The 26,589-nt window shown below is 41.3% G+C and overlaps 1 protein-coding gene across 5 annotated transcripts in view; it reads right to left on the bottom strand.

Moving 5' to 3' along the window:
* Nucleotides 1-26,589, bottom strand: part of GAREM1 (GRB2 associated regulator of MAPK1 subtype 1) — a 227,039-nt gene that overhangs the window by 6,473 nt on the left and 193,977 nt on the right. For all 5 annotated transcript variants that reach the window (XM_057698279.1, XM_057698280.1, XM_057698281.1 and 2 more), the window contains 2 exons: nt 20,311-21,483; nt 154-320 (listed from right to left, as the gene is read on the bottom strand). In XM_057698279.1, the coding sequence (XP_057554262.1) occupies nt 154-320; nt 20,311-21,483 (1,340 nt within the window). The remainder of the gene's footprint in view (nt 1-153; nt 321-20,310; nt 21,484-26,589) is intronic.

The raw sequence follows: 26,589 nt of genomic DNA, 5'->3' as shown, positions 1-26,589 counted from the left end.
TAAAAAAGTGTTTTTTATTTTTTTCCGTTTAAAAAAGAAAACGTCCTCTCCTACCACCCTGCCCAGGGGATGGCTCCCTGACACTGTTCTCAAGGACCAGGGACCTGGCTGATGAGGAGACCGTGCGGAAGTGGGCCCTGGCATAGGACTTACATGTCGTGCAGCCCTGAAGAATAGTAGGACAAGGTGGGGCTGGGAGAGCGAGTCTGCTGCCGCGCCGGCTTGGCTGAGCGAGGAGGGACCGAGGGGCTGGTGGACTGAGGCTTTGCGCTGCGGGGCGGAACAGGCGGGGCGTTCAGGAGCCGGCATTCTTCCCTGACCTGGCGCAGAAGAGAACACGCGGGGTTAGAGACACGCGGACCGCGCACGGGGCCAGCTCCCTCCTGGAGGGTCCAGGGGCTGCTCTGACGCGACACCAGCAGGGGCAGAAGGACAGGAGGGGAGACCTGAGCACACAAAGGCAGTGGGAAACAGGAGGCTGCCAGAGATGACAGCCCAGCACCAACGTGCTGGGCCAGAGCGACCCTGAAAGGAACGGTTGGCAGATGCTGCTGAAACGTAGCAAGTAATGGGAAGGACGGCACAGTAAAGAGCCAGGGATACAGGAGGACATGGAAAACAGGAGTAAGAAGAACATAAGGGCGTAAGCGATCACGATCTTAATAGAGCATTCCATTTTCCTGGGGAGTTGTGTTTATTCACTGTTCAAACTCAATGCGATTTGATCCAAACCTCAGGGAACAGCGGACCTTCTCTAGTTGGGGGGAAAAAAAAAGCTCCTTCTGAAGTTATGACCAGAGCTTCCTACAGGTAAATGTGCATGTGAATCCCTTGGGGATCTTGTTTCATGAAGGTTCTGACTCAGCGGACCAAGGGTGGGGCCTGAGACTCTGCATTCCTAACAAGCTCCTGGGTGATGCTGCTGCTGGACCACGGACCATACTCTGAGAAACAAGTGGTGTAATGAGACAGCTCTCCAAATCCAAAAAAACAGTACTGTTTACAAGAGCCGCCTCCACCTCTCTCATCCTCCCTTCATCTTCACAACAGACAGAAGGCAGGTGACCTGTGCCGTCCTCTACCTGCCTTTACCCCAGCTTGTTTTCCATTCATGGCTGGCACTGAGAATACGGGTCTTTTTGATGAACCAGATACTTTTATGTACTTCTGTGTGTCAGACAGCAGGGGGCAGTTTATACCTGGTTCAGCCAGCCTATCCTTCACTACATTGCTAAAAACAGCCAATTCCGACTTTGTAAAAACAAAACAAAACGCCCTTGCCTGCTTCTAGGCTGTGTTCCCACCCATTTTTTCACCTTTGGCTTCGATTCTTCTGTCCAAGGGGCTCTGGGTAATGAAGACAGTGAAACGGCAGCTCCTGTTGGCTTGGGTTTGGAGTTTGCTTAAGACCTAATGAGATGGGCTCACATTACATCACATCGTCTACCACCTCTGCTGCACCCTGGGCCTCTAACTGGCTTCCAAGGCCTGATTCACTTGCTGGAGAAATCCAGATGTTTAAAAAAGTCACGTGACCCCAGGTGACCTGGCAAACCTCAATTCTAAGCGAAACAAGCCATTTAAAGTCTCACTGGCTGCATTTCTCCCTGGGGCTGGGGATCAGTGCTCCCTCCTGAAGGATCCACCACCCTGGTTACCGGGACCCACTGGATAGTTTTTCATCTGCAGCACTTTAGGCTAAAACAAAATATTCGGAGCAGCAGATTCTCTTCTCCAACAGCTGCAGGCTTGCCCTTTTTGAGCTTTTAAAAAGGTGGTGGTGGTGGAGGAAATGAAGTTTGGATAAGGTAGAGAGAGGCTTGTAAGCTGGCCCAGGGGAACTCTTGTCCCCACTTTTGGGGTCTTTTTTTCTTAAGAAGCTGAGAACCAACTAGGACATTGAAAAGTTCTGGCTGGACCCCTCCACTCCCTAGCTTTGGGGAACGTATACTGGTTACAAAATAAGATATTGTGTCATCTTCCTTCTGTCTTGTTAGCGAATCGAATCGTATAGTAGCCAACTGTGTTTCTTTTCTTTCTTAGGGAATGTCTTTAGCATCTGGGATGGATGGGTGTAGCTTTTACAGATATGCTTGGTTCTGTTTATGCTTAGAGTAACAGGAATCATGGGAAACGTAAGAAGATAAGCAATCTGTCAGTTAACTTCTCAATTTTAAAAATAAACAGTTCTCTACATGCGATCAGAGAGAAGCATGTGGAAAACAGGGTTAAGGCTGAATTTGATATAGAAATTTCTAAATTTTGGAATTAGCCATTAAACATTTCATTAGGGACCGCTTACCTAGATGTCAATTATGATATGCTGAGATGTCAATTACAATATGGATTTTAATTTAGGATTATTGGCTGACTAGGTCTCGGAACACAGAAAAGCAGCCACTTGTAGTTGAATTTGACCTCTGGGAAGTCCTCTCTTCTCTTCTTATAACCTCAGGCACTCAAGGTTCCTGACAGCTGGTTCTGCCTCCTGCTCCCATAACTGGGCAGTCCTAAAGAGCTTCCCCATAGGTTTCCTGGGTGAGAGGGGAGCGGGCAGGGAGTAGTAAAAAGCATTTGTAGGTCACAGGGGCTGATGAGGTGAGCTCGGCTGACCGGAAGCCTTTCCAGCTAAAGCCCAAACGGCAATTGATACATGGAAAGCTTCTGAGATGGCCACATGACTCCTGAAAGGAGTTAAAGAACAAAGGGGTGTGTGCGTGTGTGTGTGTAGGTGTGTATTATTCTTAGGAGATGGGATCTGGTCTGTGAGGAGGTATTAACATAAGCCCAAAGAAAGATTTCTTCCCTTGTGATGAGGGGCCAAGTTTGGCTGTAATCATGTGACTTCAATGGGAAAGATCTAGGCTTATTTGAAACTCATACTGGAGATAAGGTAGTTAAAAACAAAACAAAACCTGACTTCAAAGGGACCCTGTTGGCAGCAAGAATTCGGCTGTAATACTGCAAGCACGAAACCAGTGCTACGCCCAGCAGGTGCAGTGGGGGCGGCCCTCGCGGGGAAGGCATGGCTGATGGACCTGCAGACTTGTCTCCACGTGTTGCTTTTAACTTGCTGCAGATGTGCATGCTTGAATGACGTCGTTCTGCAGGGCATTTTATGGGAAAACTATATATGCTTTGGGGAATGTACACATTTTGGGGTTCGGAAGTGACACATGGTGAGGGTTTACTGTGCCATCTTACTTCTTCTTCCACCCTTTTAACAGTAGTCATTCTTCTTCTCTTCGCTTCTTGATTTGAGTCATCACAGGACATTTATACCCAAGAGAAATGACTGGATGACCAATCACCCTATTTCCAGTTTTCCCTCATATTCAGTTTTGCGTTTCAGTGCTATGTTTTCAGCACATTCCTTCTAAAAGTCTCAGCATGTGGCTTTTGTCATGTTACTTCCCATCTCCAGTGGCTCCTGGATAAAGTCCAGCTTCTCCTGCCTCTCACTGAGGCCCGCTGCAGTCTTTCTAGTGATCTCTTCTCGCTAGAAGAAACTATCCCATTTGAGCCCATCTTTCTAGTTATCCCCCCCACTCTGCCTCTATATGGACATAGAGGTCCATCCAATGGAGCAGATGCCATGTCCCCTAAATACGTCCTGTGGTTTCCTGCCTCTTGCTCTGCTTTAGTTCTCACGGCCCATCCCCTCTGGTCGCTTCCCAAGGTCCAGCCCTAACCGTCATGGGCACGTACGTGTGGGACCATCACAAGTAGTCATCAGTACTCGTCACTGCTTCTGAACTCTGCCAACACCCCATGTCTGTTCACTTACTTTCCATGTATATCCAATTAACCTGAAAGTGGAAACGGTAGGGACCGTCATCACTGTTCTTACTGCGCTGTGGCTGGCAGAGGTTATCAGATGTCACAAAATAAATACACCAAGGCACTTTCATTTTTAAACGTAGACCATAAGAATGCCTTTCAAATTTTTATGTGGAAACTGGCACTGATAAATCCTTTGGGCTGCATGTTCATTTTTTTGGGTCTTCATATGGGTGTCAATCTTGATGGGGGGGAGGTGCCAGCAGCCCTGTCCCCTATGACCACCCTCGGCTCTGCCATCACCACACGGGACGTGGTGTCAGCATGAAAATGACAGTACTTCTGAACTGGGAAATGTGGCTTTGCTGTCAGCACCCCCCAATCCCCCACCGCCCCCCGCAACTATTCTAAATGAGGATGCGATGGGACACACCATGCCCGACGGACCAGAGCCCATCTCTTCCCTTCCAGTGCAGCGTTTAAGGCTGAACTTTAACTGGCAGCGCAGGGGGAGCAAGGTACTCGGATTATCAGGAATAAACCTCTAAGGGAGGGGACGGCATTCTGTCTGAGGCAGGTGTTACTACAGATTATGGGTGACTTTTGCCTACTGGTAGGTAATTTCTGCTGATGAGTAGCTTGAGTGTTTACAGCCAAGCTCCTGGCACCCGCCGGTTCTGACAGGGTCAATGACCACGGCATGGATTCAGGGAGAGTGGACTCCCATCCCTACCCAGAGCCTGGCTTCACAAGCAGTTCTCTGGTCTAAAGCCTTTCTTTCCAGCAGTTTTATTTCCAGCACAATCCTCTCATCCTGGCCTCTTCACATCAAGTCTTTCCCTTTTTTAAAGAAATGCTCAATGATTCAACCTTATCAGAGATAAGATACCGCTACCCAGGAGTAAGACACCTCTCCCCAGTATTCAAGCAGAAGACTGCAAACCCAGGGCTAAACAGAAAGCTAATTTATTGAGAGGTGGAAAGGGTGAGTTCAGCTCTTTCTAGAACCATCACTTCTCATTAGTCTACGAGGCATATTCTCAGGGAGCCATATTCAAGTGACTGCCATCTAACACAATTTACTAGTGGGGTTTCAAGGAATCTGTAGAGGGTGTCTGTCCTGAGGGCTAACAGCCGGAATCACTGGCACCATCTACTCCCACTGCCCCTAGAAGTCTGAAGAACATGGTGTCACTTTCCCGTTTCCTATGAACAACATTAACTCCATTTACTATTGATCAATTACATGCTGAGTGCCCATCACACGCTCCCTGAGCAGACAAGAATGAGTAACCCCTGGAATTAGCTGGGAGGGAGGGAAGGAGACCAACACACGACTGAGATAAAAATCGACCCTGTAGTAATAGAAGGTGGAACAAAGGTCAGTGGGAGCATCTCGAATGACTCAAGAGGGCAGGGAAAGAACAAACGCATAGGAAATTATACTGAGAAAGTCTGGAGGAGGAAGGAAGTGTGAGTGTACAAAAGGTACAGAGGCGGGAGAAATCCACCAGAATTATGCCCTGGTGCGGGGGCTTAGATGGCGAGACAAATCCTGGTGTCTTTTATCAGACAGACACTTAGAAGGAAGAACAGGGATTGGGAGAAACCACGGAATTCAGTGATGAAAAGAGTTTGAGCTCGATGTTCTACTGATAGAATCTGAAGCGCTGGCGGCACTGAGATCCTAGGTAAGAAGTGAAGAGAGCTGAACCCCTAAGGGGCCGGCAGAGGAGGAGACCAAGGGAGAGAAACACACGGAACCGTATCTCACCGCTCACGGGGCGGAACAGGTCCCAGCAGTGTCAAAGAAGCAGATGGTGGGGAGGACGGCTCAGGAGAGGGATGCTGTGAAGATGAAGGACGGCAGGAAGTCGAGGCAGGTCAGGAAGATGTGTGACAGTTAGCAGGTCACTGGGGATCTTAGCAAATGAAGCTTGAGTTGAGTGAGGGGACCAGAAGCAGATTCCAGGAAGTCACAGCCAGAACAGGATGTGAGGGTGGAGTTTGTGAGGACAGACCACTCTTTACAAGAAGGAAGGAAGGAAGGAGCTGGGAATGAAGGGGGAGGCAGTTATTAGAAAGGGATAGTGGGTTGAAGGAGGCATGGCTTTTTTCTTTTTAACCTGGAGGAAACTTGAAAACGTGCCTGGGTAGGTACATGGATGCATGTAACCTAGAGGTCAAGTGCATACTGACTCCTGGGATGGAGAGAAGGACACATTCCTCACTGCTCTCTGCCTTCGCCATGCCAGTACTGGCCATGGGAAACCAGAAAAATAATCAATGGCAGCTTATTATCTAACAGCTAAAGCAAAGACAGACATGCGCAATAGAGTAAATGGCTCTGGAAAGCTTCGTGTCACTACAGGAAGGTGGGTCAACCAAGGTAAAACCCAACTCTAACCTGTGGTCAGAATCACATGCGTCATAGAATGGGACTATTTTCGTTATTTTCAGAATACTCTCCAGAAGTGTAACTTGATTTCCTGACTCCTGGAACAGGCATTTAAGCATCCTTTCCCCTCCCCCCTCCTCACAGCTGTAACTCTGTTTAGCTGGGAAGGAACTGAGCCTGGGGGTGAAGGACCAACAATTTGTGAAAAAGGGAAAATAAGGTCTTTTCCCTAAATAGCTACCTGTTAAAGATAATGCATGAGAATTTACTATAAATACAAAGCTCATTATTGCATGGTTGGAAACAGAGTTAAATGTAAATCTTTAGAAGACAAATTCAAACATTACATACAACTGGAGTAGTTTATACACATATGAGCTGCTTTCTTCTGTGACATTATCTTTCTCTGACACTTCCAAGGGATTAAAAGAATACAACAAACAAATGACACACAGTATGCTTGTGAAATGCATTATGAAATGTAGGAATGGGGGCTTTTTGGTATGATGATGTTTCCTGGAAAGTCTTAGTTTCTCGGAACTCCCTACTTCTCTTCCATGGGAGAAATGACACTTTCATATCCCTTCACTAACTGGACCAAGCAGACAGCTTAGGGAAATGGAACACTTACTCTGACATGTTCTTTGCTGAACTGTTTTTTTTTTTTTTTTTTTTTTTTCCCGAGGGGGGTGGGATCCATTTCACAGCAGCAATTACTCAACTTTTAAATACAAGGCAATGGATCTGGACACTTGCCGACAAGGCCTCACACTTCCTTGTCTACAGTCTAAAATCTGCCATTACACGCCTGTGGGTGAAAATCTTGGGGTTCAAAGACCACAATGCTTGGGCCTCTGGGCAGTCACTAATGGGCTTCTGCCATCCTTCAGGTGCACTAAGGATCATTTTGTTTCTGTGTTGACAATAATTCAGAAAACACACACTACAGGCGAGCTTGGTCTAAAACTGGACCCACCTTTACTATGGGTCTTCTTCTCTAAGAAGCTGACTTTGGGATAATGTCAGTGTTCCAGAGAAAGGCGTTTTGTAACCATGCTCCCCTGAACTTTGTAACTCTGCCTTCACTGCATGCCCTCTGCCCTGTATTTTACATTTCTTCCCACACTCCCTCTCCCAGATAACAAAATCATTACAGCCTTAAGAAATCTTATTTATAAAGAGGCTTTTATACAAAGAGTTCACAACCCTGTCACATACCCATCAGGGGTATTTTCAGCCAAACAGAAATTAAAGTTCTATAATGACAACATGGCAATAAATGAACGTCTATTTGACAAATTGCGCAAGGGCAGATGTGATTTACAGTTGAAATCCTGATTCTCAGATGCGTGCGTTTCTTTTTCCCATTGTGTATGCGGAGGATAAGGACCGAAGGCAGGCCTGGGTCTGCGGTGGCCTCCAACCTCCAGGCCTCGGGTGAGGGAGTCAAGACGGAGGGCACAGGAGGCCGCTACTGGAAACAAGAAGGGCACGCAGTTCTGAAAAGAATACTTGTTTAAATTCAGGGTGCTTCCCTGGACTCCGAAGAAAGACTCTGCCATTGGGGCAGAGAATAAAGACCTTTTCTGAGCAAGGAGTATAATGCATGATAGATATATTTAAATAGTATATAACCTTCCTAATAATGTGATTTTGTGCAAATGGTAAACCCAAGAGTGCAGATTTGAAACAAGGGCTATCCCATAGACTATTACAGTGACTTTATTAACATTCTAATCATTGAGACTTTCAGTAGACACAGGAGAAAACAATTTCTTGGCCTAGAAGGTTTCATTTAAAAATAAATAACCTACACAAAACCGAAGGCAATTAGTTTCAAAATTACCAAAACACAATAATAATTCAGTACTTATTTCAATTAACAAATGGGAAATGTAGGTATGGCTTGCTTACAGAGTACTCTTCAAAAGCTGTAATTAAAATTAATTAAATGTCAAATGCCTTAGGAGACCTCGTTAATTAGTGGAATCCTTAGTGAATCCTTTTGTAGAGCAACTATTTTGAAAAGTAAACACTCACTTCCAGATTAATCTTTTTAGTACCTAAACTTAACTATGAATACGTCAGGTTTATTTAAGAAAATTTTCCCTTTATGCCTTCTCTAATATATTTTTTTAGCTTTAATTTAGATCACTTTAAAAAAATTTTTTATTGGAGTATAGATACTATACTATATCTATTTTATATATAGTAGTGTATGTTAATCCCAATTTACCCCTCCCCCCTTGTCTTCTCTAATATTAATACCCAACAGAAGGAGAAAGCCCAAAGACAAAATAAAAATTCAGAGTAGGATCAATTTTTTTTATAGATTTATTTTATTGAAGATAGTTGATTTACAATGTGTTAATTTGTGCTGTGCAGCAAAGTGATTCAGTTATACATTTATGTACACATTCTTTTTCATATTCTTTTCCATTATTGTTTATCACAGGATATTGAATATAGTTCCCTGTGCTATACATTAGGACCTTATTGTTTATCCATTCTATATATTATAGCTTGCATCTGCTACTCCCATACTCCCAATCCATCCCTCCCCCACGCTCCATCCCCCTTGGCAACCACAAGTCTGTTCTCTGTGAGTCTGCTTCTGTTTCGTAGATAAGTTCATTTGTGTCATATTTTAGATTCCACATATAAATGATATAATATGGTATCTGTCTTTCTCTTTCTGACTTACTTCACTTAGTGTGATCATCTCTAGGTCCATCCATGTTGCTGCAAATGGCATGATTTCATTTTTTTTAATAACCAAGTAGTAGTATTCCATTGTATATATGTACCACATCTTTTTTAGCCATTCATCTGTCAATGGACATTTAGGTTGTTTCCATGTCTTGGCTATTGTGAATAGTGCTGCTTCGAACACAGGGGTGCATGTATCTTTCTGAATTATAGTTTTGTCTGGATATATGTCCAGGAGTGGGATTGCTGGATCATATGGCAACTCTAGTTTTAGTTTTTTGAGGAACCTCCATACCGTTCTTCATAGTGGCTGCACCAATTTACATTTCCACCAACAATGGGTGGGATGGTTTCCTTTTCTCCACACCCTTCCAGCATTTGTAGGTTTTTTAATGATGGCCATTCTGACCAGTGTAAGGTAATACCTTATTGCAGTTTTGATTTGCATTTCTCTAATAATTAGCGATACTAAGCATCTTTTCATGTGCCTGTTGGCCATCTGTATGTTTTCTTTAGAGAAATGTCTACTTAGATCTTCAGTCCAGTTTTCAATTGAGCTGTTTGTGTATTTTGGGAATTAAGCCCTTGTCAGTTGCATCATTTGCAAATATTTTCCCCCAGTCTGTAGTTTGTTTTTTTTCATTTTATGGTTTCCCTTGCTGTGCAAAAGCTTGTAGATTTGCTTATTTTGCTTTTATTTCTACTGCCTTGGGAGACTGATCTAAGAAAGTATTGCTACAATTTCTGTCAGAGAATGTTTTGCCTATGTTCTCTTCTAGTAGTTTTATGGTGTCTTGTACTTATGTTTAAGTCTTTAAGACATTTTGAGTTTATTTTTGTGTGTAGTGTGAGGGTGTGTTTCAACTTCATTAATTTACATGTGGTTATTCAACTTCCCCAACACCACTTGCTGAAGAGACTTTTTTCCATTGTATTATTCTTGCCTCCTTTGTCGAAGACTGTCTGTAGGTGGGTGGGTTTAATTCTGGGCTCTCCATTCTGTTCCATTGATCCATATGTCTGCTCCTTTTGTGTCAATATCACACTGCTCTGATTACTGTAGCTTTGTATTATTGTCTGAAGTCTGGGAGGGTTATGCCTTCAGCTTTGTTCTTTTTCCTCAGGATTGCTTTGGCAATTCTGGGTCTTTTGTGATTTCATATACATTTTAGAATTATTTGTTCTAGTTCAGTGGAAAATGTCATAGGTAATTAGACAGGGATACCCATTACATGGGTAGATTTCTTTGGTTAGTATGGCCATAATTCTTCCAATCCAAGAGCATGTGAATATCTTCCCATTTCTCTGAATCATCTTCACTTTCCTTTATTAACGTTTTATAGTTCTCAGCATACAGGTCTTTCACCTCCTTGGTCAGGTTTATTCCTAAGTATTTTTGGTTTTTTTTGATGCAATTAAAAGGCATTTTTTTTTTTACATTCTCTTTCAGATATTTCATTATCAGTGTAAAGAAATGCAACAGATTTCTGTATGTTAGCCTTGTATCCTGCTACCTTGCTGAATGTTAGCCTTGTATCTTGCTACCTTGCTGAATTCATGTATTGGTCTAGCAGTTTTGTGTGGAGTCTTTAGGGTCTCTATATATAGTATCATGTCATCTGCATATAATGACAATTTTACCTCTCCTCTTCCAATTTGGATACCTTTTATTTCTTCTTAAAAAAAATTTTTTTTGTGGTAAAAGTCACATAATATAAAACATACTATTTTAACCATATTTAACTGTACAGTTCAGTGGCACTAAGTACATTCAAATTATTGTGCAACTCTCACCATCATCCATCTCCCAAATTTTTCACCTTCCTAAACTGAAACTCTGTCCCCATTAAACACTAACTCCCCAGTCCCCCTCCCAACCCCCTCCCCCCTGGCATCTACCAATGTACTTTCTGAATTTGACTACATTAGGTACCTCATAAAAGTGGAATCAAACTGTATTTGTCTGCACTTAATGTATACTGGAATGCATTTTTAAGGTTAACTTATAATATACGCATATCTTCTTTCTTTTTTTTTCTCCCCTGTTCTTGTCTGATTGCTGTGGCTAGGACTTGCAATACTATGTTGAATAGAAGTTGTGAGAGGGGGCATCCTTGTGTTGTTCCAGAATTTAGTGGGAAGGCTTGTAGCTTTTCACTGTTGAGTATTATATTGGCTGTGCGTTTGTGATAAATAGCTTTTATTATGTTGAGATATGTTCCCTCCATACCAACTTTGGTAAGAGTTTTTATCATGAATGGGTGTTGAATTTTATTAAATGCTTTTCCTGAATATATTAAGTGATCATGTGGTTTTTGTCTCTTCTTTTGTTGATATGGTGTATCACACTGATTAATTTGCATATGTTGAACTATCCTTGTGATGCTGGGATGAATCCAACTTGTTGAGGTGTATGATCTTTTTTTGTGTTGTTGGATTCAGTTTGCAAGTATTTTTGTTCAGAATTTTTGCATCTATATTCATCAAAGATATTGGCCTGAAATTTTCTTTTTTGATACTGTCTTTGTCTGGCTTTGGTATCAGGGTGATGGGGGCTTCATAGAATGTGTTTGGGAGTATTCCTTCCTCTTCAATCTTCTGTAAGAGTTTGAGAAGAATTAGTATAAGTTCTTCTCTATATGTTTGGTAGAATTCACTTGTGAAACCATCTGGTCCTGGACTTTTGTTTGCAGGGTGTTTTTAAAATTACAGATGCTATTTCACTTCTAGGGATTGGTCTGTTCAAATTATCTACTTCTTGATTCAGTTTTGGTGGGCTGTATGTTTCTAGAAACTTGCCCATTTCTTCTAGGTTGTTGAATTTGTTGCCATATAATTGTTCACAGTACTGTCTTACATGTTGTTTTTTTTTTTCCTGTGGTGTCAGTATTTCCCCTTTTTCACTTATTTTGTGTACTTGGGTCCTCACTTTTTTCTTCTTGGTGAGCCTGGCCAGAGGTTTGTCAATTTGGTTTACCCTTCAGAGAACCAGCTCTTGGTTTTGTTGATTTTTTCCTATTATTTTTTTTTTTTTTGCACACGGGCTTAGTTGCTCCGTGGCATGTGGGATCTACCTGGAGCTGGGATCGAACCCGTGACCTCTGCATTGGCAGGCAGGTTCTTAACCATTGCGCCACCTAGGAAGCCCTCCTATTATTTTTGAAATCTCTATTTTATTTATTTCTTCTCTGATCTTTATTATTTCCTTCCTTCTGCTCACTTTAAGTTTTGTTTGTTCTTCTTTTCCAATTCTTTTAGCTGGTAGCTTAGGTTATTTGATACTTTTCTTGTTTTTTGAGGAAGGCTTGTATCACTATGAACTTCCCTCTAAGAACTGCTTTTGCTGCATCCCATAGATTTTATATTGTTGTGTTTTTATTGTTATTTGTCAAGATATTTTTTGATTTCTTCTTTGATTTTGTTGTTGACCCACTGTTTTTTGTTTGTTTGGTAGCATGTTGTTTAGTCTCCATGTAATCATTTTTTTATTTCTTTTTCTGTGGTTGATTTCTACTTTCATTCCGTTGTGGTCAGAAAAGAGACTTGAAATAACTTCTATACTCTTAAATTTGTTGAGGTTTGTTTTGTGCCTTAGTATGTGGTCAAGCCTAGAAAATGTTCTATGTGCACTTGAAAAGAATGTGTATCCTGGTTTTTTTGGATGTAATGTCCTAAAAATATCAATTAAGTCTAATTGTTCTATCATACTCTTTAGGATCTCTGCTGCCTTACTGATTTTGTCTAGAAAATCTGTCTATTGATATGAATGGGGTGTTAAAGTCTCCTACTATTATTGGATTCCCATCAATTTCTCCCTTTATGTCTGTTTGTATTTGTTTTATGTATATGGATGCTTCTGTATTGGTTGCATATATTTTGAGGAATGTAATATCCTCTTCTTGTATTGACCCCTTTATGAATATATAGTGTCCTTATTTATCTTTCTTCATGGCCTTTGTTTTAAAGTCTATTTTGTCTGATACGAGTAGGGCAACCCCCACTTTCTTGTCATTTCCATTTGCATGAGGTATCTTTTTCCATCCCCTCACTTTCAATCTATGTGTGTCCTTGGCCTTGAAGTGGCTCTCTTGTACGCAGCATATTGTAGGCTCTTGTTTTTTTTCTTTTTCCTTATCCAATCTGCTACTCCCTTGTCTTTCGATTGGAGCACTGAGTCCACTGACATTTAAAGTAATTATTGATAGATATGTATTTATTGCCATTTTAAACCTTGTTTTCCAGTTGATTTTCTATTTCTTCTTTGTTCCTTTCTTTTCCTTCTTGTGGCTTATGATTTCCTTTTATATTATGTTTGCATTCTCATCTTTTTGGTTTTTATAAATCTATTTGATGTTTTGATTTGTGGTTACCTTGTTTTTCAAGTATTTAAACCCATTCCTATATCTACCAGCTTTAGACTGGTAGTCATAAAGGCTCAAACACATTCTTAAAAAAAAAAAAACCAAAGAACTACATTTTATTACTCTTCTCCACCACATTTTATGATTTTGATGTCTTCTCTTACATCTTCATGTTTATCCTTTTGCTGTTCATTGTGGTTGCCACTGCTTTCACAAAAATCTTTTTGATTTTTAAAAAAAAAATCTGTCTACTGGCATATTAAGTGATTTACTTTCCATTTGTGATTTTTTCTTTCCTATACATTCTTGATTCTTTTTCTATTTAGAGAAGACCTTTCAATATTTCTTTTAGGATAGGTTTAGTATTGCTGTATGTATTCTTTTAGTTTTTACTTGTCTGAGAAATATTTCTCTCTCCGTCTATTCTAAATGATAATCTTGCTGCATCCTAGGTTGCAGATTTTTCCCATTCAGGACTTTGACTATATCTTGTCATTCCATTCTGGCCTGCAAATGTTTCTACAGAGAAGTCAGCTGATACCCTTATTGGGGTTCTCTTGTAACTAACTCTTTTTCTGTTGCTGCCTTCAGAATCTTCTCTTTAACTTTGCCATTTCTCTTATAATATGTCTTGGTGTAGGTCTGTTTGGGTTCATCTTATTTGGGACCCTCTGTGCTTCCTGTACCTAGATATCTGTTTCCTTCTTTAGGTTTGGGAATTTTCAGCCATAATTTCTTCAAATACATTTTTGATCCCCTTTTCTCTTTCTTCTCCTTCTGGGATCTCTATTATGCTTACATTGGCATGCTTTATATTATCCCATAGGTTTCTTATTTTGCTTTCTTTTTTTTTTCCCCCCAATTTGGCTTGCTTTCTGCTGTTCTGACTGGGTGATTTCCATTATTCTATCTTCCAGAACACTTATTTGTTCTTGTGCATTATTCAATCTGCTATTCATTGCCTATAGCGCAGTTCTTATCACAGCAAATGAGTTTTCTAATTTTTCTTGGCTCCTCTCTATAATTTTAGTTCCTTTTTTATAGCAATCTGCATTCCTATTGATAGCCCTTCTTAATTCCTTCAGTATTTTCATTATCTCCTTTTTAACTTGCTGCCTATTAGACTGAAGAGGCTGCAGAGTAGAATCAATTCTTATAGCTCAATTCTTAAAAATCCCTTCTCTCGGTTTTTAAACAATATATTTTTATGACTTTTTCTTAATTTGGGTAGTCTTGTGAGGGCCCTCATTCTGTAGGGTGGACACATCCAGGTGTGACATCTGGTAGCACCATGACTGAGCCTAGTCATGTCTAACGGAATTAGCCAAGGCAACTTCTCAGCTTTAATACTAATATTTCTAGAGAGGTTTTCCTAGGAATTTCAATTTCTTGACACGTATTTGCAGCCTTAGAACCACATGTGGCTTTTTTGTAGGTATTCTATAGTTCTTCAAAACTCCCAAATCCTCCATGAAAGGATCACATATTACTGGGGTCCACAGGATGCAAAAGCATTTCTGTAGCTCTTTTCTTGGTTTATGACGATTACAATTTTGGCTCCACAGCTAGGTAACTGTAACATATAACACCTAGCTTATCAAGTAGACATTTTAAAAGTTGGTTGAAAAGAATGTTTTGTTACTTTTAAACCCAGTTAGGTTTCTGGGATATCTTAGAGAACTAGGAAAATGAAACTCACATGTACTTTTGGAATGAGAGGACAACTGTTCCCTGCCTGGGTTGCCAGGGCTTTCTGCTGGCCTGGCTGTGGAGGTAGGTGTTGATGTCTCCATCAGCTTCCATGACTCTCTGTAGAGGCCTTATACCTTAGGCAAGGAAGGACAGAGGCAATAACCTCCAAAAAATTATTTTCTATCTGACCCTAAAAAAGAATCCATCTCATATTAAGTTACTGCTACTATTTACTGAATGCTTACCAACTGCCAGGGAAAACTGCCAAGTACTTTGTACAATACAATAATGTAATGAAGATGTTGTTATTAATTCCCACAGGAACTGACTCAGAAAGTCAAATATTTTGCCCAAGGTGTGAAGCTACTAAGTGGCAGAGTAAGGATGCAAATCCACGTGTGGCTTTTAGACGTGTTGCTTTGTGCCTCTAATTATCCATCACGTAGTGTGGTAGGTCACTTCTCTCTGCTTCCGGTGAAATTCCACGAGAGGGGAAATGAAGACTCTCAGGATGCTTGGTGTCTCCTTCTATTTTCTCATCAGCTGCTCAGTCTGTCAGGGGCAGATTCAGACACTCCAGCTCACTTCTGTATAGTGCAATCAGTCTTTTCAAGCACCTACTAAACTAGGTCCAGTGTGGAATATCTGGATTAAATTCACCCTTTATATCTTATTTTTCTCAAACGTCAACAAGACAGTATGCTCCATTACATGAACTTTATTTACGACGGACTTCAGTCTTGTAACAATGAATGTGTGCTACCAATCTATCTTACAACTCAGTCTCTACACCCTGCTTCTCACATGCCAAGGAGGCATCCCTGTCCATCCCAAAGGTTAACAAATTCTTCATCCACATTGCAGTAAAACTTGCTTTAAACCAGTGCTTACAGCCTAGAGCTCCTTTTATGATTTTCCTTTCATGAATCTCAAGAATTGCTGTAATGTTAACATCCAACCAAGAATGAATGCATTTTTTTTTCCTGCTACTTAAGAAAGAGGATGTTAATTAATCTCTGGGTTCTGGGGTCCTCAGGTTTGATACTACTGCATGGACAGCTATAGAAGAGTTGTGATCCTGTAGTTTTGATACTGATTTGTAATTCACTGCATAGACTAGAACAGTCTGAGAGTCAAACATTCTATTTATAGAATTTTACGCAATATCAAGATTTCCCATCATTGCTCTCCAAAATGGCATCTTCCAAAAAGGAAAAAAAACCCCAAAATAAAAAAAACAAAAAAAGACAGCTCTTGAAGACTGTCACTTGTAGAGTGTATCTGGGTAAATATTTTAGACGTTATCAGCCAACAGCCAGAAAATTAAAATTATGGAATGAGGCCCACAATGTTACAAAATGAGAGGATGTGTTTAGAACATATGAACCACTTAAGAGGGACTGTCAGGTCATTCTGATTTGAGGGCACTTTGCATAATTAAAAAAAATGAAAATGTCACCACTCAGTGAGCTGGGCAGCTCCCCAGGTTGGGCTTGTCTGCAACAATTTTAAAGGATATAAGTGGCTGCATCTCTTCTGTGCCTGGAGCCAGGAGCTGTTTACTCTTCCCTGGAATGTTTCAGTTAGGCAGGGAATCGCCTCTTATTCTTGGGAAAGATAAGTGGCAGGGTTATATGTTTAATGGAAAAACCTTTGTATTTAATGATGTTTACAAAGATACAGACTACAGCATAGTTCTAAGTAGCCACATCAAGTACAAAGTATATTAACCGGGCTCAACTGCTTACTCCTTCACTGAGGCCCCACAGCCTGCTTTTCCATTTTAGGATATGGGTAGGACAGTGGACGAGCATTAACCCAGATGACACCGGAACTGCAGCACACTGCTGGAAACACAGCAAGCGTTATTGTTGAAGGAGAAAGGTCTTTTTTCTCACTTTTACAGAAACAAAGACTATCAAAATCTGGTGGGGATAGCACAGACATATATATACTACCAACTGTAAAATAGATAGTCAGTGGGAAGTTGTATAACAAAGGGAGTCCAACTCGAGGATGGAAGATGCCTTAGAGGACTGGGGCGGGGAGGGTGGGGGGGACTCGGGGGGAGGGGAGTCAAGGAAGGGAGGGGATACAGGGATATGTGTATAAAAACAGTTGATTGAACTTGGTGTACCCCCAAAAAAATAATAAATAAATAAATAAAATTAAAAAAAAAATCTGGTGGGGAGAGAGCACAGATATTTGCTGCAACTTAGGACCGTGAGGCAGGGAGTGAAGAACAGAATTAGGAGAGAAGGCACAGGCTGACATACACTGCAGTGGAGCCACTGTCCCTCTAGATCAGGGGTCCCCAACCCCTGGGCTGTAGACCAGTGCTGATCTATGGCCTGTTAGGAACCGGGCTGCACAGCAGGAGGTAAGTGGCGCTCCCCATCGCTCACATTACTGCCTGAACCATCTCCCCCCGACCCCACCCCCCCATCTGTGGAAAAACTGTCTTCCATGAAACTGGTGCCTGGTGCCAAAAACGTTGGGGACCACGGCTCTAGATCTTAACATGACCAGGCCATGGACTGTGGCAAAGCAGAGTTCATCTGCCAATTACCAGCTCTGCTTCCCTTTCTATGAAAGACATGCTCTTTCTCTGACTGTTCTGTTGCTCCAGTATCTTCTGTTCCTAAAGACCTGATGGGAGTTGTCACCTTCCTAGATAATGTCTCACTTGAAAGTGGCCTCACTTATTACATCTTTAATTATTGGGCAGGACAGCTGTGAGACAGATGGCCCATCTTTCTCCCAGGACCCACCCCACTGTCACTATCCAAAGAAGTTTGTTTAATTTTGTGGAAACACTTGAACTTATGCCCCATTAAAGTTCCCTTTTGAAAACTACAAGTTGAAGCCACATCTAACAATTATGACGTTCTCTGAATCCCACGCATATCCTAAAACTGGAAAATTTGTTTCATGGTCATAGAACCAATAAAAACTATGACTTCACTTGAAATGCCTAATTCTTAAAAAAAAGAAAATTAAGTAATTTCAGGTGTTTATAAGAAGTCCTTATGATTAGAGCATTCTATAAACACTGAATATGCTCTGAGAAGGTTCTCTTATGTCATAAGAAATTCCAGCTTAGACAGGAGGCCCAAACCTTTTCTTCTGCTGTGAGATTTGCTTTTCGTTTCAAATTCAACTCTAACATTTTTCTTTTTGTACCAAGGTCAAGATAGGGCCTCTTAATATTTATGTTCTTACTCATCTTTCATTAGCCACAGTGAAAACAAGCACGGCCAGTTTCCTACCTCAAGACTTGGTTACGTAAGTAACTGGGTGTGACCATCTTCAAAGAGTCAATCAACCACTCAACAAACAGGAGTCCCCACTATGTGCCAGGTGGGACCAGAGTTCTACAAGAGAAGCTCATGTGGTTACGTTCCTATGGAAGAGAAGGCTCCAAGCTTCAAGCAACATCAAAATACAAGTGAGTTGATGAGACATCCCTAAAATTGCCTAAAGTACTTATTAGGGGTGTCTCCTTATCTGTTTTTTTGGGAACACCATCTGACATGAATAACAGAACCAAGGACTCTGACTCCACCAAGACGTCCCCCCAATATTCCATAACCCCTACTGGGTACAGGGATCTCTGGGCTTGTGCCTTGAGATCCCTGGAAGATCTTGTAAGGAGCAGAGGAAAGTCCAGACCTGCAATTTCTGGGGAGTTTTTATGTCCTAGAATGAAGAGCTGGAGGTAGGTTTTCTCTCAGGAGAGCTCTGCAGCAATGAGGGCTCTGCATGGACAGCTACACGTGACGCCCCGCACAAAGTGCAGCCTGGTGGCCAGGGCCGTCCGTGCCCTGGTTCCAGCCTTGCAGCCACCACTGCTCTTCATACTCCCTCTCCCGCCCTGTGCATCTTCCCTCACCTGCCCCTGCCTTTGCTCACGCCGCTCTGTCCGGAACTCTCTTCTTTCCCATCTCTCTGCTCTTTCCATTCATGTAGACACTCTCAGCTCGTTCACATGCCATAATCTCCATGAAGGCATCTCTTGCCCAAGTAGAAGTTTCTTTCTCCTTAGAAATCCCCCCACATGACCTATGTATACCTCCCATAATTTAACTTCTATAGTAGTCCTCTTTTCATCTGTGGCCTTCTCTACAAAAGAGAAAGGTCCAGAGTCATGATTTCAGGGGTTATTGACAGTGATTTTTCTAGCATCTAGCTCAGTAACTCCATGGTTTTGAAACAAGGCTCTGTACAGCCCGTGGTTCCAGAGGGGCATCCTGAGACCAGCTGGTAGGGGCAGAGTGGACAGAGCCATGGGAAGACCCCCTCCCTCCAATCTGTCCTTTAGTCAGATGGTTTTGAATGTAATTCTTCTATTTATTGTGATTTGTATAAGTTTTCTTTCTTTCTTTTAAAGGATTCTGCTAGAGATATGAAAAAAAAAAAAAAAAAAGGAAACCACCACTGCCACAGATACTGTCAAATAAATGAACAGAATTACACCGTGTGCCTTGAGTGCATTCTCCCTTCAGATATAATGAAATCTAATGATCAAAAATGAGTTGCGAACGTTCAGAGTGCCTGTCAATCAAAGAACATGGTCAAAACAGAGGGAGCTTTCTCCTGTCCTGTATGACCTTTTTACATTAAAATTTGATAGATACCTCCTCAAGCTCTGAGTGAGTTGTTTGAGGGGGTAAACAAAACCATGCTGGCACCTGGTTCTGCTCTGGGTGTGTGTACATGAGCACACCCATGATGTTTTGATCTCAATGTAACTTTGAGGAGAGAGTTACAAATGATGCTGATGTCTCTTGATCCCTCCTCCCCCCAAATAAATCTACTCCTCCTTCAGTCCCCATCAGTGTTAAGTGCCACTAATCTCCACTCTGCTGCTCAGGCTAAAAATCTAAGAGTTTCTCCTGATTTCTCTCTTTCCTTCACTACCCACATCCAATTTATCAGTAAATACTTTTGGTTCCACCTCTGAAACATGTTCCGAAGCAGTTCATTTCTCCCTGCCATCTGCTGCTACCAAATGCTGTGGTTCAGGGCATCATCATTTAATACCTGTTACCATATTCATACCTCTTCTCTGGTCTCCGCCTTCTGCTCTCTCCTCCCTATTATCCGTTCTCTAGGCAACATACTTAAGTCTCTCCTAATAAAAACTCTCCAAGAGTTTCTCATCAAATGTAGAGTAAAACTCTAACTCCCAACTGGTAAAAATAATCCAGCATGTATTTCTATTTCACTCCAAATTAAGCAAATTACTCATCCTGATAATCTTCCACTGGGGAGTTTTCCTTTCTTTTTTAAGAAAGAAAGTAAATTAGTAGATGACTGAGCAGAGAGACAGAAAGACTGGCACACCACCCAGAACCAGAAAGGACTTACGGCTTCAGATTTGGGAGGCACTGGAGGTGGAGGTAGGGCAATCTCTGAAGACTTCATTGCTGCTCCCAGAGTTCCAGGGACAGGAAGCGGAGAAGTTGCACATTTGGACCGGACAGAACCTCGGAACTGATCACATCTGCTCTTCTCACTCAAGGAGCGAGTGAGAGGCTGATGGCTGGACTTGCCCTCCTCCAGCCACAGCTCTTCATAAGGAAGCTCTGACTTCCCTGCGATGCCCGCTGATTCTTCACTAGCTTCTGGGAAAAGGTAGTCACTCCCACTATCACCTGAGTCCTGATAGGGCAGGATGTCATGAGGAAAGGGGGCCCACTCTCCCCCCAGGTCCCTGCAGCCATGGAGGTTCACCTCGCTGTTGCCATGGAGATTGTTGCCATACACACAGACCGAGAGCCGGTGGAAGGACTGGGTGAGCTCATCGCGGGCATAGCTGAGGGAATTGGGCACATGGTTGTGGCCAGTGCACCGGCCCTTCTTGGGGCTCTTGCAGTCCTCGTTCCAGTCGGTTTTCACGTCGCGGACCGCCCGTGAATACTCATCAATGTCGAACTGTTCTTGGCAGATACCCAGCCAGTGATGGACCAGGGTTTCAGGCCATACTTCCCCCTTCACCAGGTGTTCTGGGAGGCTAAACTTGGGGACAGTCAAGTGCAAAGGGAAGTGCATGGGGAGGATCTTGTTGTTTCGCAGCACACAGCAAACCACCACTGTCTTGGTCTGGATGTTCACAAACTTGTAGCGGTGCCCCTCGCGGATGAAGTGGAGATCATATGGGTTCCTCGGTGGAGGGCTGGGCACAGTCACATTCACGGGAAGCCTGGTTTTCTCCACAATGTTGCGGATGGTGTGCTCGCCCTCCTGCATCTGAAGTTCCAGGGGGCTTCGAGTGCTAAACCTGCCCTTGCACTGGAATGGGAGGCTGATGCTTTCATTGGTCCGGTGATTCATGCAAATGAGGCATGGCATTTTGCCTTTTCCCAGCTTGCTGATGGAATTGAGCTTCCCAATCTTTTTGAAGATCGTGTTGAGTCGTGACTTCTCCTTGAAAGTCTTTGCATAAAGGATTTCTGCCTGGCCCATTAGAGTGAGTTCATCCCCTGTACACAGGGTGATGTTGTAAACTTCGGTGTCTTCATTGCATTCACCCGAAGCAACCTACAATAGGATAAACCAAATTTTAGGGTAGTTTTCTTTTGTTTATTCACACACAGAAGTAGCAAACTTGCTATTAAGACACAGTGCATACACAAAGGAAAATGCTGTTTTAATACTGAATTTAGAAAATCCATTTCTCCTATAATATTTATGTGGTTAACAATAACAAGATGATGTTAGTTTAGACTTTTAAAAACATTTTTTTTTTCTCTGAAGAAAAAGGTACCCTGTATTCATTAGTAACATTTTGGGAAATACAGAAGAAAAACACAAAAATAAAATAACACCCACGAGCCTGATGCGAAGAGAGCCATGGTTAATGGTTTGATAAACATCCTTCTAGTTTCTTTTCCTATGTATTCTACCATATGGATAATTATTTTGGGACATTAATATTGTATCTTTTTCAGTTATAAAAATGTTTTCATAAATACCACTGTAGAAAATTATTTTTAAACTACTAAAATTCTACTAATATTTTACCTTTAAAAATTTGCTAATTTTATTATATTTTCTAAAATTGGGATTGGGAGAAAGGATTTTAAAAAGGTCTTATTTCTCCCAATTCTTTTATTTATTATACAAACTATTCACATTCATTGGAAGAAATATTAGAAAATACAGATATAAAAATGAATTCTATACAACCTGACCACTAAAGATAACCTGTTAAAATTTTATACAAATAGAAAGAAAAGATGGAGATAAGATGGTAGAGTAGAAGAATGTGAGCTCACTTTTCCTTACAAAAACACCAAAATCACAACTAACTGCTAAACAGCCATCAACAACAATAAAAAACTACTGGAACCTACCAAAAAAGATATCCTACATCCAAAGACAAACAGAAGCCACAATGAGATAGTGGGAGGGGGATTTACTGCAGTCACAATAAAATCAAATCTCATACCTGCTGGATGGGCGACCCAACACTGTAAAATAATTATACCACAGCAGTTCCCCCACAGGAGTGAAAGTTCTGAGCCCCACGTCAGGCTCCCCAGCCTGGGGGTCTGGCAACAGGAGGAGAAGGCCCCAGAGAATCTAGCTTTGAAGGCCAGCGGGGTTTGATTGCAGGAATTCCACAGAACTGGGGGAAACAGATTCCTCTCTTGGAGGGCATACACAAGGTCTCATGTGCACCAGGACCCAGACAAAAAAGCAGTCACCTCATAAGACCCTGGACCAGACCTACCTGCTAGTATTGGAGGGTCTCCTGTGGAGGTGGGGGGCCGCTGTGGCTCACTGTGGCAAAAAAGACACTGGTGGCAGTAGTTCTGGGGAGTACTCGCTGGCATGAACCCTACAGGAGACCACCATTTTCTCACCAAGACCTGGCTCCACTCAGCCTGTAGGCTCCAGTGCTGGGATGCCTCAGGCCAAACAACCAACAGGGTGGGAACACAGCCCCACCCATCAGGAGAAAGACTGCTTAAAGTCTTCCTGAGCATACAGCTGCCCACTAAGCACACCCCATGACATAGCCCTGCCCAAGAGACAGACAAAAACCAGATCCACCCACCAGTGGGCAGGAACCAGTCCCTCCCACCAGGAAGCCTGCACAAGCTTCTTAGCCTCATCCACCCAGCGGCAGACAGCAGAAGCAAGAACTACTACCTTGCAGGCTGTGGTAAGGAAACCACAATCATAGGAAGTTAGATAAAATGAGATGGCTGAGGAATATGTCCCAGATGAAGGAAAAAGATAAAACCCCAGAGAACAACTAAGTGAAATGGTGATAGGCCATTTCAGAAAAAGAATGGAGGCACAGATCAAGAAGATACAAGAAATGTTTCACAAAGACCTAGAAGTAAAGACCAAACAGAGATGAACAATACAAAAAACTGAAATGGAAAATACACTAGACGGAATCAACAGCAGGATAACTAAGGCAGAAGAATGGATAAGTGAGCTGGAAGACAGAATGGTGGAAATTACTTCCACAGAACAGAATAAAGAAAAAAAAAAAGAACAGAAATGACAGCCAAAGAGACCTCTGAGACAACATTAAACACACTGATATTTGCATTATAAGGTTCCCAGAAAGAGAAGAGAGAGAGAAAGAACCTGAGAAAATATTTAAAGAGATAATAGCTGAAAACTTCCCTAAAATGGGAAAGGAAACAGTCACCCAGGTCCAGGAAGCACAGAGAGTCCCAGACAGGATAAATCCAAGGAGGAATACACTGAGACACACAGTAATCAAATTGATGAAAATTAAAGACAAAAAATATTAAAAGCAACAAGGGAAAAGTAACAACGTACAAGTGAACTCTCATAAGGTTATCAGCTGACCTCTCAGCAGAAACTCTGCAGGCCAGAAGGGAGCGGCACAGTATATTTTAAAGTGATGAAAGGGAAGAACCTACAACCAAGAATACTCTACTCAGCAAGGCTCTCATTCAGATTTTATGGAGAAATATAAAGCTTTACAGACAAGCAAAAGCTAAGTGAATTCAGCACCAGCAGACCAGCTTTGTAACAAATGCTAAAGGAAGTTCCCTAGGCAAAAAGAAAACGCCACAACTACAAACAAGAAAATTACGAATGGAAAAGCTCAATGGTAAAGGCAAACATAAAGTAAAGGTAGGAAATCATCCACACACAAATATGATATCAAAATCAGCAATCATTAGAAAAGGAGAGCACAAATGCAGAATATTAGAAATGCATTTGAAATTAAAAGCCCAGCAACTTAAAACAATCTTGTTTATATACAGACTGCTATATCAAAACCTCATGGTAACTGCAAACCAAAAATCTACAACACATACACACACAAAAAGGAACAAGGAATCCAAACACAACACTAAAGTTAGTCATCAAATCACAAGAGAAGAGAACAAAAGAGGAATGGAAGAAAAAACAACTACAAAAACAAATAAAAAACAATTAACAAAATGGCAATAAGAACATACATTTGATAATAATCTTAAATGTAGATGGATTAAATGCTCCAACCAAAAGACACAGACTGGCTAAATGGATACAAAAACAAGACCCATATATATGGTGTCTACAAGAGACCCACTTCAGATCTAGGGACACACAACGACTGAAAATGATGGGATGCAAAAAGGTATTCCATACAAATGGAAATCAAGAGAAAGCTGGAGTAGCAATACTCATATCAGACAAAATAGACTTTGAAATAAAGACTGTTACAAGCGACAAAGGAGGATACTACATAATGATAAAGGGAATCAATCCAAGAAGGTGTAATAACTATAAATATATATGCATCCAACATAGGAGCATCTCATTATATAATGCAAATACTAACAGCCATAAAAGGAGTAACTGACAGTAATACAATAACAGTGGGGGACTTTAACACCTCATTTTCATCAATGGACAGATCGTCCAGACAGAAGATCAATAAGGAAACAAAGGCCTTAAATGACACATTAGACCATCTCGACTTAACTGATATTTATAGAGCATTCCATCCAAAAGCAGCAGAGTACACATTCTTCTCAAATGCACATGGAACATTCTCCAGGATTGATCACATGCTGAGTGACAAAGCAAGCCTAAGTAAACTGAAATCATATCAAGCATCTTTTCCGACCACAATGTTATGAGATTAGAAATCATGTACAAGAAAAAAACTGTAAAAAATACAAACACGTAAAGGCTAAACAATATGCTACTAAACAACCAATGGATCACTGATGAAATGAAAGAGGAAATCAAAAAATACCTAGAGACAAATGAAAACAAAACCACGACAATCCAAAATCTATGGGACTCAGCAAAAGCAGTTCTAAGAGGGAAGTTTACAGCAATATAATCTTACCTCAGGATACAAGAAAAACCTCAAACAACATAACCTTATACCTAAAGCAACTAGAAAAACAAGAAGAAACAAAACCCAAAAGTTAGTAGATGGAAAGAAATCATAAAGATCACAGCAGAAATAAAGACAAAGCAAAAGTAGAAAAGATCAATGAAACTAAAAGCTGGTTCTTTGAAAAGATAAGCATAACCTATAAACCTTTAGCCAGACTCATCAAGAAAAAAGGGGAGAGAACTCAAATCAATAAAATTAGAAATGATAAAGGAGAAGTTACAACTGACACCACAGAAATACAAAGGATCATCAGAGACTACTACATGTGCCAATAAAATGAACAACCTAGAAGAAATGGACAAATTCTTAGAAAGGTACAATCTCCCAAGACTGAATCAAGAAGAAACAGAAAATATGAACAGACCAATCACAAGTACTAAAATTGAAACTGTGATTAAAGAACTTCCAACAAAAGTCCAGGACCAGCTGACTTCAACAGACACATTCTATCAAACATTCAGAGAAGAATTAACACCTACCTTCCTTTTTTTTTCTTCTTTCTTTTTGAAACTTTTATTAGTTATCTATTTTATATATATTAACACCTATCGTCCTGAAAGTATTCCAAAAAACTGCAGAGGAAGGAACACTCCCAAACTCATTCTATGAGGCCGCTATCACCCTGATACCAAAACCAGGCAAAGATACCACAAAAAAAGAAAATTATAGGCCAATATCGCTGATGAACACAGTCACAAAAATACTCAACAAAACACTAGCAAACTGAATCCAACAATACATTAAAAGGACCATACACCATGATCAAGTGGGATTTATCCCAGGATGCAAGAATTTTTCAATATCCACAAATCAACTGGTGTGATCACCACATCAACAAATTGAAGAATAAAAACCATGTGATCATGTCAATAGATGCAGAAAAAGCTTTTGACAAAATTCAACACCCATTTATGATAAAAACTCTCCAGAAAGTGGGTGTAGAGGGAACATACCTCAACATAATAAAGGCCATATAGAACAAACCCACAGCTAGCATCATACTCAATGCAGAAAAGCTGAAAGCATTTCTTCTAAGATCAGCAGCAAGACAAGGATGTCCACTCTCTCCACTGATATTTAACATAGTTCTGGAAGTCCTGGCCATGGCAATCAGAGAGGAAAAAGAAACAAAAGGAATCCAAATTGGAAGAGAAGTAAAATTATCACTGTGTGCAGATGACTCGATACTATATATAGAAAATTCCTAATCATGCCACCAGAAAACTACTAGAGCTCATCAATGAATGTGGTAA

The sequence above is a fragment of the Hippopotamus amphibius genome, chromosome 11 (assembly GCF_030028045.1).
Source record: "Hippopotamus amphibius kiboko isolate mHipAmp2 chromosome 11, mHipAmp2.hap2, whole genome shotgun sequence".
Taxonomy (NCBI): domain Eukaryota; kingdom Metazoa; phylum Chordata; class Mammalia; order Artiodactyla; family Hippopotamidae; genus Hippopotamus; species Hippopotamus amphibius.
Note: the sequence above shows the minus strand (reverse complement) of the source record. Positions and strands in the feature narration are given on the sequence as shown.